At 41.2% G+C, this 17747-nt stretch overlaps 2 protein-coding genes across 3 annotated transcripts in view; one reads left to right on the top strand and one right to left on the bottom strand.

The window, feature by feature from the left end:
• Window positions 1-17747, top strand: part of wb (wing blister) — a 456603-nt gene that overhangs the window by 139361 nt on the left and 299495 nt on the right. For both annotated transcript variants that reach the window (XM_067765253.1, XM_067765254.1), the window contains exon 3: window positions 12958-14891. In XM_067765253.1, the coding sequence (XP_067621354.1) occupies window positions 12958-14891 (1934 nt within the window). The remainder of the gene's footprint in view (window positions 1-12957; window positions 14892-17747) is intronic.
• Window positions 1-17747, bottom strand: part of LOC137239687 (uncharacterized) — a 568632-nt gene that overhangs the window by 327318 nt on the left and 223567 nt on the right. The window contains exon 2 of the transcript XR_010949453.1: window positions 11688-11869. The gene's annotated coding sequence lies outside the window, so the exon portion shown is untranslated. The remainder of the gene's footprint in view (window positions 1-11687; window positions 11870-17747) is intronic.

The raw sequence follows: 17747 nt of genomic DNA, 5'->3' as shown, positions 1-17747 counted from the left end.
CCAGCCTCTGCAGCGATACATAGGCCTTCGTAGGTTTTTGTGCAGCAAATTGGGTATAAAAAATCTTCATCCACCCACAGTGTGTTCCGATTGCTCTACACAAGCCGAGAGAAAAGCCAGAGCAACCCCTATTGCTTGCCTTTGCTCACCATTTTACCAGCGCACCGGCGACTACTAAACGAACTAGGACCCTTTCGATGGCTTCAGGAAGGAAATTATTAAACACGTTTAAAAGTTTATATTGCATGTTAAAGCGAAATCTTTGTGCTCTAGGTAGCGTGCGTGGAACCTTATCCGGTGGTCTGTGCATACAATACGCATGCTGTGATATAGAGAAATCCTGTGCGGTATATACAAATCAAACAGGCGCTCCAGTATTTTAAGAGGCTGAGTGGTCTGAAGTTTTTGTGGCATACGAAAGAGCTCCTACCGGCCAATAGAAAACCTGAAGGAAGAAAAGCCGAATAACAACTTTTATGTTGGATGGTTTTTCTGAGGTAAAGGAAGTTAATCTTTTGCTCCTGTCTCCTAGTGAGCTTCTGAGCAAGGTTGCCATCTAATTCTCAATTAGTAGTGACACTTAAAGGCGTTTATGCTTTCGGAGTTGAAAAAAAAACTATTTTATGGAATTTTTTCATTAATATTTCCAGTTTTCCCCGCTACGAATTCCATTCAGGCGCAATTTCAGAAAGTCACAAATTTTTTTCTTTTCCTTAGACATTACAGTTATTCGCAATCCAATTAACCGCTTAAACAGCTGGTTATACATTTGTTTGGCCTTGAATGTCAAGAATAAATAATAAATTATATCTCTTACAAAAGAAAAACAAAAAGACAACAACAACTAAAACCAACAAAGCCGACTCATGCAGCAAAGAGCCCGAAATACTCACTGGTCTTTGTTTTTATTTTTTTTTTTTTGTTCGGTAATCTTATCGCATTGTCAATGCACCGCTGCCGGTGCGGCCAACTGCTCATGCACCATTTCGTGTCTGTGAGTATCAGCCCCCTGTAACGGTGGTATGGTGCCGATGTTGCAAGTTTTGCCAATTTTGGCACATTGCGGACACTTGTTGAACTTTTGCGTTTGCGTGCGCTGCCATATCGATGTAGGAATAAAGATAAAACATTTTTGGTAGCATTAGAAGCGTTTGGCGTTAACTTTGCGTGGCTAATGCGGCAGTTACTCACGAACGTACGTACCAAAAACGTGTCAGCTGACACGACCTATCTTATGAGTGTGCAATGTAAACGAAAACACACCGAGGTGCAACGCCCGTACGTACGTAGCCTGGAGCGTGGAAATCAAAACAATTTTGATTTTTTCCGTAAGAACGTGTCAGCTGATCGCTCTCTCACTAGACAGAGTTGCCTAGTAAACTTTTGTGCGCTAATTTTTGACCGTTTCCATTTTTATGCAAAAACACCTAATTAAAGTTTGAAAAATTGTGAAAATAATTCGAAATAATTATGTAAAAGTGCAGATTATAAATATATAATCTATTTATATTTATTTAATATTAGCCGTGTTTTTTAACACGCGTATATCCGTTTACGCTTAAACTTTATATTGACTGCTAAGAGACAAACTATAAATACACCTCTGAAATTGCTGCGCATAAATTTTGTCCTACTAAATTTCAATACGCATTATACTCAGATGTAACTGAAATATGTGTCTTTGTTTCACCCTGTACACTAATTCTATGTATTATATGTGTGTCCACAATTCATCGCAACTGATTCAGCTATATGTTATACCCTATGGCCATCAGAGCGTTGCGTCTCCGCTTTTCGGTACACCCTGTTGCTGTAGCTAGTTGTTTTACCACAGCCGCTAGATGGGTCTCCTAAGCATTATCTAAGCGAAGATAGGCGTTTTTTAACACGCGCAAACGAAACGTATACGCGCGTGTTAAAAAACACGGCTATTAATTCCAGCCTTTTACAACATCAAAAATTAAATTGGAAAAAGTTGATGTTTCCATAAGCATGCATGCAAAATGGTCAATGGCAACAGTGCTTATCTGTAAACAATACACACACAAATATGTTGTGTACATGTACACAGACGCACACAATGATTCCTACGGGCTTGAGAGTTCGGTCAAACGTGCTTCGTACGACAAACGGCCGTACGTACGGCACACGTCGGTGGGTAATTGCCGCATAAAGCGGCAGTTACCCACGAACGTACGTACAAAAAACGTGTCAGCTGGCACGACCTAACTTATGAGTGTGCAATGTAAACGAAAACACACCGACGTGCAACGCCTGTACGTACGTAGCCTGGAACGTGGAAATCAAAACAATTTTGATTTTTTCCGTAAGAACGTGTCAGCTGATCGCTCTCTCACTAGACAGAGTTGCCTAGTAAACTTTTGTGCGCTAATTTTTGACCGTTTCCATTTTTATGCTAAAACACCTAATTAAAGTTTGAAAAATTGTGAAAATAATTCGAAATAATTATGTAAAAGTGCAGATTATAAATATATAATCTATTTATATTTATTTAATATTAATTCCAGCGTTTTACAACATCAAAAATTAAATTGGAAAAAGTTGATGTTTCCATAAGCATGCATGCAAACTGGTCAATGGCAACAGTGCTTATCTGTAAACAATACACACACAAATATGTTATGTACATGTACACAGACGCACACATTGATTCCTACGGGCTTGAGGGTTCGGTCAAACGTGTTTAATACGACAAACGTCCGTACGTACGGCACACGTCGGTGGGTAACTGCCGCATAAGAATAGCAGACTGTGAAAATGCGCCTAAATTTTTTTGTAGAGGAGGAGGTTGAAGGTTGAGGTGGTGGTGGCTAACACGATTGCCAAATCATTAATGCGCATTAACTGACAGTTAATTGGTCAGTTATGTATTTTTGTATTTGCATGTTTTGTGTTTAGTTAATCTCCTAATCTCGCTATTATTGGTCTTTTTATTTTTCGATGCTTAATGTAACTAATAAATATAAATCATGATTAACTGGCAAAGATTATTGTTGAATGAGTCTCAAGCTAGGCGATAACTATGGCAGTGCATGTATGGCTAGGTATTTCTTGATTGATTTAGAGGTTAGTTGGTTTGACCGGAAAAGTGTATTTAAATTTCAAAATGAGCATTGTTTTCATTTGTGGGAAATTGTGAGTATGTAAGTAGATGAAAGGGTATTAATTAATTATACGGTGATTTTGCACGCAAAACTATTCCAACTCAGGGCCAAAGGATTCCATACCAACTAGAGCACTCACAGAATGAAATGTGGATGGTATGTAATGTGAACTCCAAATTTTTTAACACACTGAGACTTTGTGCCTCACTACAGCCGGCTCCTTGTTGGTCTTAGTCGACATACATAGGCTCGACTATGTGGCTGACCGTTTAGGTGCCTGCCTTAACCCCTTTCCGCTTCAAAGGAGTGCAACGAGATGTCGGTGGCCAAGAACTTCGAACTAATTAATCCAGGGCATTATGCGAACCGAGCTTATTGGGTAATTCAAGCTAAGCGGTGAATGGTAATTTACCAATACGAAGTCGTCTTGAGAAGTAACGGTGCCCTTACCACAGCAAGAGGCGATGATGTGGCAGATCGTTAAATTAAACATTAGATTGCTTAGCCCACCTTTTCGGGAGTGTGATGATGAACTCAAAAATGATTATGTAATGTAAAAGAGGCAGCGAACGGCTGACGTCCTGGTACTTAGTTGGCTTTTCCCGCTTAGTCATCGAAATTTTTTTGGTAGCAGTTTGAGCATATTTGATATATGTGGGGTATTTATTGACAGCTACAAATGTATATGCGGCATGTAAGTTATATAAATATTTATACGGCGACACGAAAAATATATCAAGGTAGGAGTCAACAAATATATCAACCAGTTGGCGCTCTTATTGGAATAAAATACGTATCGGAAACTACAAATAAGCGAACAATACCAAACTGAAAAGTCCGACATCTTAGCAGCAGGTCTTAAAAGTTTTATCAAATTAATAAAAGAAAAACTTGCGTCTTGCTCCTTTTAATTTTCTACAAATTAACGGGAAAGGACCTACATTAAGGTGGCCACAAGAAATCAATTTTAGATTTTCCGCTGGGGCACCCCCATCAAATATGCTAATAGATTGGAAAATGATGCATACAAAGTTTCAGGCCAATCCGATAATGTTAACACGTGCCTCATTGAGGTCAAAGTTAGGAAAAATAGCGATTTTTCAGAAAAAATTTTTTGCGTTTCGTCAGTAAGAGTGAAACCATTTATGCCAGGAATTTGACTCCTACACCATTCGATAGGTAATTTTATTTGTATTGATTTTGATCTTAATAATACTTTTATAAAACGGTTATTTTTAGCAGTATTTAGCATTCATCAGATCAGGTCATAGTGGATATCCCTAATTTTTAATTTCCATGCAAACGTCTATATAAATAAATAAATAAATTACAATGTTCAATGGTATACGAGTCAAGTTCCTGGCATAAATGGTTTAACTTTTACTGACGAAACACTAAAATTTTTTCTGAAAAATCGCTGTTTTTCCTAACTTTGACCTCATGAGGCACCTTTTAGCATTATCGGATTGGCCTGAAACTTTGCAATAATAATTTTCTGATCTATTAGCATATTTAAGGATGGTGCTCCGAAAGATAGAACAAAAATTCAAATTCACCATATACATTGTAACCACCCTAACCTACATACTTTATGCCGACTCCGAACGCTATCTGCAAGCAGTTGAATTTGTACTACCGTGGGCGACTTCGCCTAGAAATTTTTGTCTTATTAAAGACAATTTTATTCCTTAAAATTTTGATGTTGCTTTTCCGGGGCTTTGGTCCCAGGACCTTCGGTGTGGTAGGCGAGAACCTTACTAACGCAGAAACCAAGAGAAGGGATGAAATATTTCAGGCTGAACTTGTTGGTGTGAAAATCCAACTGCATTGATGGCCCGAAAAGAGATTATGAAAACTCCAAGCAATGCTTCAACATAAAGACGGAGGAACGCCTGTTAGAGGAGGCTTAAGAGATTTTAGTAATTTCAAATTTTTCATTGTCAGAAAAATACATTTACCTGGAAGTGGAAAATAATAAAGATTTAGGTTACTGACTAAGACCTTTCATCACAGCGCAAGTTGGTGCTCGTTAAGCTGAAAGAGGAAGTAAAGTTAGGCGAAGTAAGAAAAGCTCAGACAAATGAATTTTTCCTATTACATCTAGATTTTAGTTATCTTGAGGAACTCGGTGTCGCCAGAGCTTCACCTGCTCAATAAACAGCATTCGTTAGGGTGAATCTCTGCTACTCCTGCTCAGTGTCCAGGCTGTAACTGTTACACGGAAACAGGGGCAGAGCGTGGAGACGACATCGAGATCCTGAGCCATTGTAACGTTGGCTGCAGAGATATGTAGTTCTGGGAAGCAGAGTGTTCCACACTACGGCCCAAGCGATAGTTGGTCAGATAAATCGCTTAACTGTCATCTTTCTGGAGGAAACTGTTTTCTGCTCGACCAACCCCTCAGCTTATATTGCGCATGTGCCCTAACGGATAGTTGGTCCGACTACAGACATAAGAACAACCAAGACCGCCACATCGGTACAGTTGTATAATATAAACGAAATAATTGTAGAACAATTAATAATTTTTAATGGAAACAATAAGAAGATCAAACTAACGAAGTTCAGCCTGAGGCCCAAATTTATTCTTAAGAAAAAGTGGATTCACTTTAGGCCATGCTTAAAAAATGCTAAAGTGGACCTCTTGCTTGGCCAAGAATAGAAAAGCTAGATCCTCTAGCTAGGATAAATTATTATATATTTATATATAATACTAGCATACTCGCATACTTTGTCCTGTCCGAAAATTAGTTTACCTAAGTTTATGAAGTGAGCCTCGGTTTACGTCCTCACTCTCTATCTCATTCTCTTCTACTTCTACTTCTACTTCATCTTCAAATTCTCGTTCTTTTACTTGTGCATCCTTTATGGCATTTATCCCTCTAACTGCAACTACCACTGCCACTACTACTACCAATACAACTACCACTACCACTACAACTATCACTCCTACTTCCACCACCACTCTTATCCCCTGTACTTCTCCCACCTCAGTTTCATCATATTCAAAAACTTTGAAAAACTGTGTTCTCATAGCGTTGTAATGTTATTACCGGTTCTTGGGTATGAATTGGAATACCTTGAATCGTATGTAATCCAAAACCTTCTAATATGCTCAGAGTATTTTCTGGGCCATCTTCTTTTAACGCAAGGAGAAAAGGCAGGCAAGCATTACAATCTACACCGACGGCTCGAAAATGGAAAAGGAAACTGGAGCTGGGATGTACTCAACACATCTACAGTGAAGCCAATCATTCCGACTTCCTGACGCATGCATTGTACTCGTATTCCAGGCCAAGGTCTATGCCATAGATAGAGCAGCAAAGCTGCTTCAAGATAGTGTGGTCTCCGACACCGACGTAACAATCTTTGTTGACAGCCAAGCCGCCTTAAGGGCATTAGAGTCCAACATGATAAAATGGGATATCGGAGGTGTCGAGCCTAGATGGCTTCTATAAGCCATCTCAATGTATCCTGGGTCCCTGTGCACAGCGGTATTGAAGGGAATGAACTCGCAGATGAGATGGCTAGGAAAGGTTCCGATTTGGACAGCTCCGCCCGACCACCACTGCGTTATCTTCTGGGGAGAATCAAAGAATATGAAAACAGTTAAACGGACTTGCTATGGACCAAAAGGTTGATTACGAAGTCTCAAGGTCCTTATGGCCATGCTTGAGGGTACTTACGAGTGTCATCACAGGTCATTGTGGTATCGCACCAATGCTCCGACTGTGGCGAATATCAACAAGCTCCCTCTGCAGAAGCTGTCGGGATGAGGAGGAAGAGGAGTCGATCTACCACTCTATCTGCCGATGTCCGGCGCTTCAAAGAAGAAGGCTCGATTTCCGGCCTCACGCTTCTTTGAGAGCCTGGCAGAGGTTGGGAAGGTAGACATCTCATTTCTTCTTGGGTTCATCAGAAAAAGCAAGTGGTTCGTGGACCACAAGGAGTTAATAGGGTTAAACGAACGCGCCGCCACCCTGCACTTACCGAGGGCACTCACAATGGATAAAAATGTCTCCGATTGGAAGAGTGGCTAATACTCACGCACGCCCTCTTAACCTAACCTTATAAGTATACCACTCTCACTTTAGTTAATTCCTAGGACCTCTGAAACTGACGCAGGAAAGCTAAAGTAGCCATTTTTCTTCAACTTGTTCAACGAGTTATGGGTCTCAGCCTAAGGAACTTCAACAACTGCTCTGGTACAAATTATTTGTATGTGTGCAGGTACACATTTCATATAAAAACGAAAATTTATAGCACTTGCAAATATAAATCGCAGAGCCACACACGGTTGGAAGAAATATATACCGTGTAGCACTGCTACAACAACAACAACAACATTGTAAGAAATATCACCGGCTTATTTGTTGACTTCAAGAGTGATTTGAATTCCAATTATATTCATGGTCTGACGCTTGCATAGCCAAAAGCAACTTTTATTTTTATCTTAAAACTGTATTGTTTTTCATGCCAGAAATTTTTGTCTATTAAAGGTAAATAGTAAATACAAAATAATCAAACAAAATCGTGTAGATAATTTTTTATACGCAAAAGGTGCAGCTACACAAAATGACATTTATGACCACAACAACAAATATTGAACAACAATAAAGTTGAATGAACGAACAAAGGCGTGCGATAATTGGGCATATCGTGATGACGTTTTCTTTGAGAATTTTATTTACTTTTAAATGATGAAAATCTGTATATTTAAGTTTTTTTTTCATCTGTGTAGACAAATGTTTATTTTACATATGACACACACATATACACACATATCTACTTATTTGGATGCATATCGTTACAACCTAACCCAATGCGCGTGTCGTTTGTCACAGCCATAAATTTAAATTTTCTTTGCGAAGAAAATCGACCTTTACGTTTCCTTATTTAGATAAATAGAACACGTATTTTTCACATTAAAAATATTTACATAAATACTTAGAAGTGGCGTTTATAATTACCTCTTACTTACATAGGTACATGTGTTTGTGCACGTGAGTGTACTTTTTCTTATTTCGGATATTGAGGCGCCTCGATTGAAGCGAACTGAAAGGGATTAAATACTTAACTTATTTATTCTTTCAACATCGCAAGAATATTTCCTAGAATTTAAATGGGGAATGTTCAGATATAACAGCGCGGATAAGTAAGGTTAGATTGAACTGGCTGGTTCGTGAGGACCTCACAGTTACTGAATGAGTCCATAGAAGTTTGCTCAACGAACAAACTGAAAAACCCTATCAGAAATCAGGATCCATATTAAATAATACTTCAATCCTCTGGACAGATACTAGAAGCTTTATAGGACCTTGCTGCTTCTAGATCTGACAGCTGTATCACTCTTAATAGCTGGAGTCTTAGCTTGTCAAGGGAAGGGCACGAGCAGAAAACGTGCACCCCAGCGGGTTAGGGGGTCAGAATATATCCGCGGTAGGTATTCCTGTCGCAAGAGACGACTAAAATACCAGATTCAAGGGCTATGTAGCGCAACCCTTCACGTTGCTAGCGCAATATATAGCTTCTCCAAACCCAATTGTCAACCTTACCTATCCGTGGCGAATCCTGTTTCACTAATAGACGAGGCTCTGGCGACCCTAAGCTCCTCATGGAACTTGGGGTTGGGGAGGAAGGGGATGGCCTGAAGGTTTAATGTGGCCACATAAATCGTTCCCGAGATGGTCGGGCTAATACCTTAATGGTGCTGTGGTACCGGAGCGTACCGGATCTGTATCTGGCAAAGGACCATCACATCGATAACACTCCCCAAAACCTTCGGGGAGCAACCTTATCGCTACAACAAGTACAAAACGTGCTCTATCGCTTCCTCCTCAAACTCGCACTTCGCACATTTGTTTTCATTGAATAAGCCTAATTTTAAGGCTTGTGACACCAGAAGGCAGTGTCCAGTCAGAATACCCGTCATGAGTCTGCATTACTCTCTTTTTAATGTTAGGAGTAACTTTGTTAATCTCAGGTTGCAAGATCTGTAAATGATCGTCGACACTTTGCAGCCCCGCCGTTGGTTCCACGCCTTTCTCTCTTAGTCGGTCATTTTCAGTTCACGTTTAAGTCTCGCCCAATCTATTGAAACGTTAACGTTACAAGCTTCTAGCGAAGTGACCTGTTTAGCTAGCTCATCCGCTTTTTTATTTTCACCTATTGGGACCAAGGGCCGAATATAGATTCTATATCTCCTATCTCCGATTCTTTCCAGGGATTGCTTAAACTCTAACACAGTTTTATATACTGTGCTATGAGATATTATAGCGTTAATTGCTGCTTGGTTGTCAATGTAAAAATTGATGCGGCTGCAGTTGCTCCAGTATTTCTACTGATCTAGGCAAGGTTCCCACTTCCACCTGAAAAACACTACATTGATCTGGCAGCTTGTAAGATTTGTTTCTCTCCGTACCTGCGCGGTACACCGCAGACCCTACTCTCTCCATTACTTTGGAAACATCGGTATACACGTGTATCGCCTCGTCCGCATTTGGGCACCCTTTCGACAGCGCTATTGCTGCTCTAAGAGCCACGCTATACTGCTATGGCCGTACAGTCTGTCAAGCTGTCCCGTGGCATTGAGTCCCCCTGAAGTTTTTAACGCTATGTTCTTTGCCACCAGGTCAAAGGTGGAATGTGCAGAATGACATACAGTGCAGCCGTCGGGGTTGTTTTCAGGGCTCCCGTAATGCTAAGTTTTGATAGCCTGCACATCCATTTTTTCGATAGAAAATCGATAACTTTTTGACAAAAAATCTACAACTTTCGATAGCAAATTGAAAATATTTTCATAAGTTATCGATATATAATAAAAAAAAAAATACATGTAAGGCGCGATAACCTCCGAAGAGATCTAAGGCCGAGCTTCTCTTCCAATTTGCGTCGTGCTCCTCTTGATTTTCCCTACAAATTGGCCGGATGGGACCTACATGTTTTTTGCCGACTCCGAACGGCATCTGCAAGGCAGATGAGTTTTCACTGAGAGCTTATCATGGCAGAAATACACTCGGAGCGCTTGTCAAACACTGCCGAGGGGCGACCCGAATAGATGCCGTTTATATAATAAATTGATAGATTTCAATAACAATTCCATAACATTTCGATAGCGAATCGATAACTTTTCGATAAAAGATCGATTACTTTTCGATAACAAATCGTAAACTTATCGATAAGAAATATATTAATTTGCGGTAGCTATCGATAACCTTTTTTATCGATGGAAAAGTTATAACGCTTCGAAAAAAATCAATAAAATCAATAGCCCGCCTACAGCTTTTCAATACGACACCTATAATAATCTTTTCCTTTCCTGGATTCGCTGTCTGATTTCGCTGATATCAACTCTACCCCATACTTTCTTCCCACATTGTGCTACAGTATAGTGACTATATTTATGCTTACGTTCTGTACTCCCCCATAGAGCATACCACTTGCAAACACATTCTGGATTTTCCCATACCGTGAGCAAAGATATTTACACATACAAAAATTTAATTCTGTTTAAGAACAAGTTTGGTCGTGGTCAAGTCCACATCTGGGAGCCATCTCATGATTACTGCTTTTCGTTCCATCATCTAGACTCCCTAAATCTTATGGCTGAGCCAATAGGTCCAGTGGCAGCTGGGTAAGAACCATATTTAACGCGTCAGTTGTACGCGACCTAAGTACTCCAGTGCTCACCTTTTACTAAGTTGTCATTGTAATGCTCTTTGGACAGAATTTTACACGGTCTTGAAGACGCGGGTGTATATTCTATTGCAGATCAGAAGGATTCTTAAGATAAAGCTTTTGCTACGCTTACCGATTTTTTGTATTGTTTAAGCGCATTCCAGTAGGTCTGTCCTTTTTAGACGAAGTGCCCTCATTAAATGCCTCCCTGACAGTTGTTCTAACTTTCCTAATTTCCCCGCACCGCCAAGGTAGGGACTTCTTTTCACGAATACTAACGGGGTGAATTTGTTGTAGGCAGTGGTTAGCATAAGCTCAAACTCATCCACCCACTCATTTATCTTTTGCGGGCAGGTGATGCAAAAGTCAGATAGGAAATTATTTTTATCGGCGCCTATGGGATCAGAGGCAGAGGGCAGCTAAACTCCACTTGAGGATGGAAAACGATTAAAATTCTCTTGTGGCCGATTGCCGCGAGTTAACTCAACGAAGAAACGACTGGTGCGCGTTGCTGGACGAACATAACCGTTTAAACGGTAAAGCGCCAATTAAGTAAGTAAGATGAAAGGGTCGCCTATATTTAAAGCTGGTGTTGTAAACCTTTAAACTTTATACCAATTTATTCATATTGGGTTTCTGTAGAGGAAAGTCTGGCCGGGCCTAAATTTTAAGTCGAAGAAGATCCAGCGTTGATTCGAGAAAGAGGCTTAGTCAGACAGTTTCCAGTTTTCGACCAACGCCGGACCATCTTCTGTTGAAAGAGCCAAACCTAGGACATCCTCCCAGTCCTGAAGCCTTTCTGGACTAGGATATATAAATGTAGGCATAGTGCCGGTGTTACATATACCGATAATATAATAAAAGATGATATGAAGAAGGGACTCACCTTGTTGATTTAGGTGCTACTCCATATCTGGTGTCTTGCGCTTGCATCACAGCATATTATCATACCATGCTCGCCGTTGTTGTTTATGAAGCTTTTCAGTTCTGGTTGCGGGCCACGTGCTGATATCATGAATATGGTCTTGTTTGGTTTCTAGCTTTATTACCACTTTTAAGTCTGCTGTGCTGTAATTGTAAAAAAGAAAACATTTATACCTTTTTTGATTGAATCAGCCGGGGTCGTAACAATTACGTACAACGAAAATTATACTGGTCAATTTGGTCTCACATAGTGAGTCCATTCGGAATTTTTTTAATAAAATTAGGCCCATTCTTCCTTAGAGATAGTACAACATTACAGCAGTATCTGCCAAACGAGCAGGACCTCCACAGCACACCTCATTTTGACCTTCGTCACAGAGGCCTATGCTACCTAAAATGTAACTAAAGAGGACCAACTTTCTTAAGCAAATTGAACGAGGATCATTTCAAATAGAGGGAACAACTTTGCAAAGTCGAGAGCATGATCGATATTATCGGCACTTTACATTGCTTAGTCGACGTCGGCATTGAATAATTTCAGTATAGTAACTATATCATCTAAAAGGAGTCGTAGTGAATGGCTCACAATTGGTTTCATCGCGCAGGTGAAGAGGATCTACATGACATCAAACACCTTTTCACATGCCTGACTGAAAATATAGGAGTTTAGCGTTTTCAAATATCCATATTGAGGTTGTGTCAAAGTTACGCATATATTCCAGGGCTGAAGTTGAGTCTTACACCTGATTGTAATCAAGTTGGATTTCTACAACGATAGGTAAGGATCGGAATAAGCTCCCACATTTCCTGTTTAAAAAATAATATGCGGTACCAACACAATCAACATAGCTTACAGTCAGACCGTCAGGATTATCAGCGCCATGGCTATTCTCACGCTAATGGGCTTGGCATCCATCTTTTAGCTTGCTGAGAACTATATATCTCACATATCTGCCGGGGATAGGTCGCCAAATGAACCTTCTACCCTCCTTCGATTTTGGGCAAAGTGCCGTATTCTAAAAAGGTATGCACAGTACAAGTAATTCGGGGTTTCAACTTTCTCCAATCTGTGAAGGTGTTTACAAAAGTAGCCGCGCCCGGTTAAAAATGTTGTCAGGTATTTGACGGCCTCGCTAATTTCAAAAGAAGTTTGATTAAATTAAATTTCATTTTTAACATCTTTGCTCCAATTTCCAATAAGATAACCTCGTTTTTCTCTCTTTCCTTTTCAGGTCTATCAAGTCTTCTTTGTAATGCTAAAGTCAGCTAACTCACCACGCCCGGCTTCATGGATTCTGGAAAAATCTCTCGACGGTGTAACCTATGAACCTTGGCAATACTTCGGGCTCAGTGACGCGGACTGTCAGCGACGATACGGCTTAGCAGGACAAAATGGCAAATATGTTTTCCAGAACGACACCGAAGTAATTTGTACAACACAATTTTCAAAAGCGCTACCACTTGAAAATGGCGAATTGCATGTATCGTTGCTCAAGAACCGTCCTGGAGCTATGGATCAAACTGAGGAACTGATGAATTTTATAACAGCGCGCTACATACGCATACGCTTACAGGGTATGCATACAACTGCGAATTTGGACAACAGCGTGGACTGGCTACTTGATGCACAATCGCTCGAGAAACGTTCATTTTACTCATTGAAACAGATACGCGTTAGCGCGCGGCTCGATTGTCATGGTCATGCCGATAAAACTGTTGAATTGGCAGAGAAGCGCGCCGATGAGTTGGAATATGCGCAGCTGGTTTCAACGCTGCAATGTGTCTGTCAACATAATAGCTGCGGCGTGGATTGTGGCGAGTGTTGTGCGCTTTATCAGGATAAACCATTTCGTAATGGTACGACGCGTGAGTCCAATGATTGCGAGCTGTGTCAGTGCAATGGACATGCAGAGTCATGTATTTACGATGCATTTATGGAACGTGGCATATGCCAGGAATGTCAAAATAACACCGCCGGCAATGAGTGTGAGTTTTGTGGGAGCGGTTACTATCGCGCGCTTGATGATGCACCCAGCGCGCCCTGTCAACTCTGTGCATGTACCGGACGTGGCGCTGCGGGTACCTGTGATGCTGTGGGTGGTCAATGTCATTGCCGCGAAGGTTTTCGAGGTGATCGCTGTGATGAATGTGTCAGCGGTTACTATGGTGATGAGTGTCGCAGGTGTGAGTGTGATGTGCGTGGCACTATGCCGGATACGGAATGTGCGGGTGTGTGCAAATGTAAAGCGCATGTGTCTGGCGATACTTGTAGTGAATGTTTGCCGGGCTATTATGATCTTAGCGTTGAGCAGCCAGATGGTTGCGCACCCTGTTGGTGCTCAGGTGTAGGAATATCGTGCGGTAGCGCTGTGCTGCAGACACTCGCTTTTGAAACGTTGAACGATTGGAAGGTGACAGATATGACGCGCTCGCAAATTGTATTGCCAACCGTGGATATGAATACAAATTATTTGGTTTATGGCATGTATGATTTGAATGGAATTGAGGCTATATATTGGCTAGCGCCACAAGGCTATCTCGGCAATCGCCTAACCAGCTATGGCGCACGTCTTAGCATACAAGTCAGCTGGGTCACAATACGCGGTGATACGTCTGGCAAACCAACAGCCGGACCAGATGTTATACTCTTCGGGCGCAATGGTTTGAAAATTGCTCATGGTGATACAACATATGCGCAGGGTTCTACGGCTATCATAAATATAACTATCGACGAAACGGGTTGGTATCATGTACCGCCGGCGGTGCGTGATATTAAAACGCGTTTACGCCGCAACGAATATCATGGTTCAGCAGTGACGCGCTCTCAACTGCTCTCTGTTCTATCGGCGCTAGATGCGTTACTCGTGCGCGGCACCTATCACACAGATCAAGTGGAAACTTCGTTGGAGCGCGTTATTATCTATTCAGGTGGTACGGAGTTAGGTGCACAGGCTAGCAGTCGCGTTGAGCAATGTGTTTGTCCCACGGGCTACACGGGCCTCTCTTGTGAGAGTTGTGATTTCGGTTTCATACGTATCTGGGAGAATTCAACTGAACACCAATTGGTACCTAAATGCATTCCTTGTCCTTGTAACGGACACTCGAACTCTTGCGATTTACAGAGCGGCGGCTGTGGCAATTGTATGCATAACACTTACGGAGAGCGGTGAGTAAACAAGTCTTCGAAAACATAAATACTAGGGATGAAAATTTTTTCGATTTTTATAATGCCGGGTCTTTCGATATCTTCTAATTGCCATCTCAGGTACATTCCCGGGATTTACATAGACAATCGTTATTTTGCTAAAACTTGACTTGAAAAACGTGAATGAATGCTGTTTGTCGACCGTTTCGTAACGGATCACGCCATCTATCCCTGTTTCTTGATAACTTACGTCGATTGGGGGCACCAGTAAGTCAAGTCATCCCCTGAACTTATTGGTCTACTTTTCGGGCACTATTCCTATCAGTCAGCATCTGACGCTCCTCGCACTCAACGCAACCGCAAAATAAATTCCCAGAAAGACGAAGTAGCACCACTTTCTATGAAGTGCCGCATGTGATGGGTGTGACAATCCAATATCACTCACCATCAAGACATATTACATTGAGTGAAAAATGCATGGCAACAGAATTGTAGCGCATTGAAACTCGATTCTTCATGTTGTTGTTGTTGTTATAGCAGTGCTTGCCCCATGCAATAGGTGCGATCGATCACAAATTGTCATCGATGGCCTCAAACGGGAGTCCAAGGAAACTTGCAGTTTCAACAGGGGTGGACTATAGTGAGACGGTTGTTAGAGGCGTTGGTTCCACATTACAATTGAAGATGGTGGGGACACAGTACAATCAATATATATTTTTTGTATGTTGGGGTTGATTCTGGATAGCTAAGAGTTTAACCTGTTACAGTATCCAGATCTGAGTTGAGCTAGAGTGACTCGCGTTTCCCTAGGGAGAGTGCGTTCCTCTCCTGCTAGTTTTGGGTATTTTTCTTTAAGAACTGGATTCGCCGGCCAATTCCTGACATAGAAGTCCAACACCTGTTCGTGGATATCACTGAGGACCTGCTTGTGCTTTTTTGCTTCATGCGGCTGTGTTCTCAGGTGCCGTATTTCCTCACAATGCTTACGGAGATGACTCCTTAAGCCGGTAGGAGGTGTGGACTCATCATTCAGATGTCTGTTGGGATGCACAGGTTTCTGGGTAGTCAACAAAAACTCCTTCATCATGTTTTACGATTCAAAGGATTCGGGGAAATATTGATTTTAGGCCTTGGTGAGGTTAAGCTTCGAAGATCTTTCGGACGAGTTCAATTGGAAAACACCGAGACACAAAAAAAGATGTATTGTACATGGGACAAGACTAGGGTGAACAGATCGTCCGGACGCCTATCCCGGACGCCTTTTTCAAACCCCCCTCTTACTACCGAAGGAGGGAAGGGGGAATGTCGAATATGTGGTAGGGAGGGAGGGGGGGGGGGGGTAATGAAGCAATTGGCTTGTTTTTAAGCGCAAGAGTAAAATAATACGCGATTCACACATTCATGTTACTATCCGCATTTAATGTAGTTTTTCATTATTAATTAAAATATTCATTCAAGACTTCTCTCATTATCCTATAGTCATGAGCTTCAGTCAAATCTTCAGAGTATAAATCAAATTTAAATTTCAGTTGTATCTTTGCCCACTTTTTTCTGACCCAGTCCATACTTCTGTGAACTAGCAATTTGTTTTAGAAGTTTAACATACAAAGTGTCTGACAAATGTCGAAAAAAATCATGACACGACAAGTTTGCAAAATTAAATTGCACGATCATAATGTGCGTCATGAGCTGAAAAGGGAAAAAAGATATGAACGATTTTCAAAATCTCAGAAAAACCAACCACATTCGGTTCGCAGATTGTTTTCTCATCTTACTTCGAATTTAGTAAAATCCAGGTCATTTCGGAAATGTCGGATTTCGGAGACGCATAGTCGCCCTAGACAAGACCCATCTCAGCCGAGGCCAAAAGTTAGACCAATATATGTCGCTTCCCATTTCATCCGGTGCTTGTATCTGAAAACACAATTCGAATTCGTATTTGGGACATCTATGTACATTAGAAAAGTCCTTATTGCAATTGGGCAATCTTAAGTGCTATTTTCATAGTCGCAGTTTTCGTACTCAAGACTTCGAGGGTGCATTGTCAAAACTGATTAAGAATGCGGATTCAGGGCCCCGAAATACATATGTGTACAGTACAGTCGGTAGTGAATTATAACACAAATACCTGTCTTTGTAGACTTAACTCCACGGTGTCAAACACGGATCTACTGCATCATCAATGGCCCAAACTATCGGCTCCATGTTGTCTTCTCTCAGCACTTTTTCGCCGAATCGTTTGGTACCAATTTGCTTGTAATCGGGCGGTTCAATTACAAGTCCTTACCTTGGTAAGGTAGGAGTGTATCAAGCTCCAGCCATTTTATGGTTAATGGCATCCGGTTGTTAAGCAACTCCACCCCGGATCTTAGTACGTTCTTCTCTGTTCACAAGTAATTCGCCTGCAACATGTTCTGTGTGTATAGATCAGATACGTTCTACAGTCCCACAATTTAAATACAAGTATAAGGGGCATTGTGAGCAACCCTTTCTAAGCACCACGAATTTGGAACACAATTTAGCCATGTGATACAACCTTTATATGGCATATGATCCAAAACGCACTTTCACTGTGAACTAACTACAACGACGTCATCCATAAGATCTAAAATGACTTTTCCCCATGAAAATCTACTTAGCCGCAATCTATAAAGCGAAATGTCCGTTCGTTGTGAGTATATCTGGCTGAAATGTCATGTGCCACCAGACGGTCATACTCACAAGTACTTAACACACCCACTCGCAAGATACACCATTTTCATTAATCATGGTTACTAGGCCATTTACACTTAGGATACATCTCATTAGCCACAGTTACTGATGCGATTGCTCAGCATACGTCAGTTCTCCGTGAATAACTACCGATGCAATCTATAA

Source organism: Eurosta solidaginis, chromosome 2, assembly GCF_040869045.1.
Source record: "Eurosta solidaginis isolate ZX-2024a chromosome 2, ASM4086904v1, whole genome shotgun sequence".
NCBI classification, from domain to species: domain Eukaryota; kingdom Metazoa; phylum Arthropoda; class Insecta; order Diptera; family Tephritidae; genus Eurosta; species Eurosta solidaginis.
The sequence above is the reverse complement of the archived record's forward strand: the minus strand, read 5'-3'. Positions and strand labels throughout refer to the sequence as shown.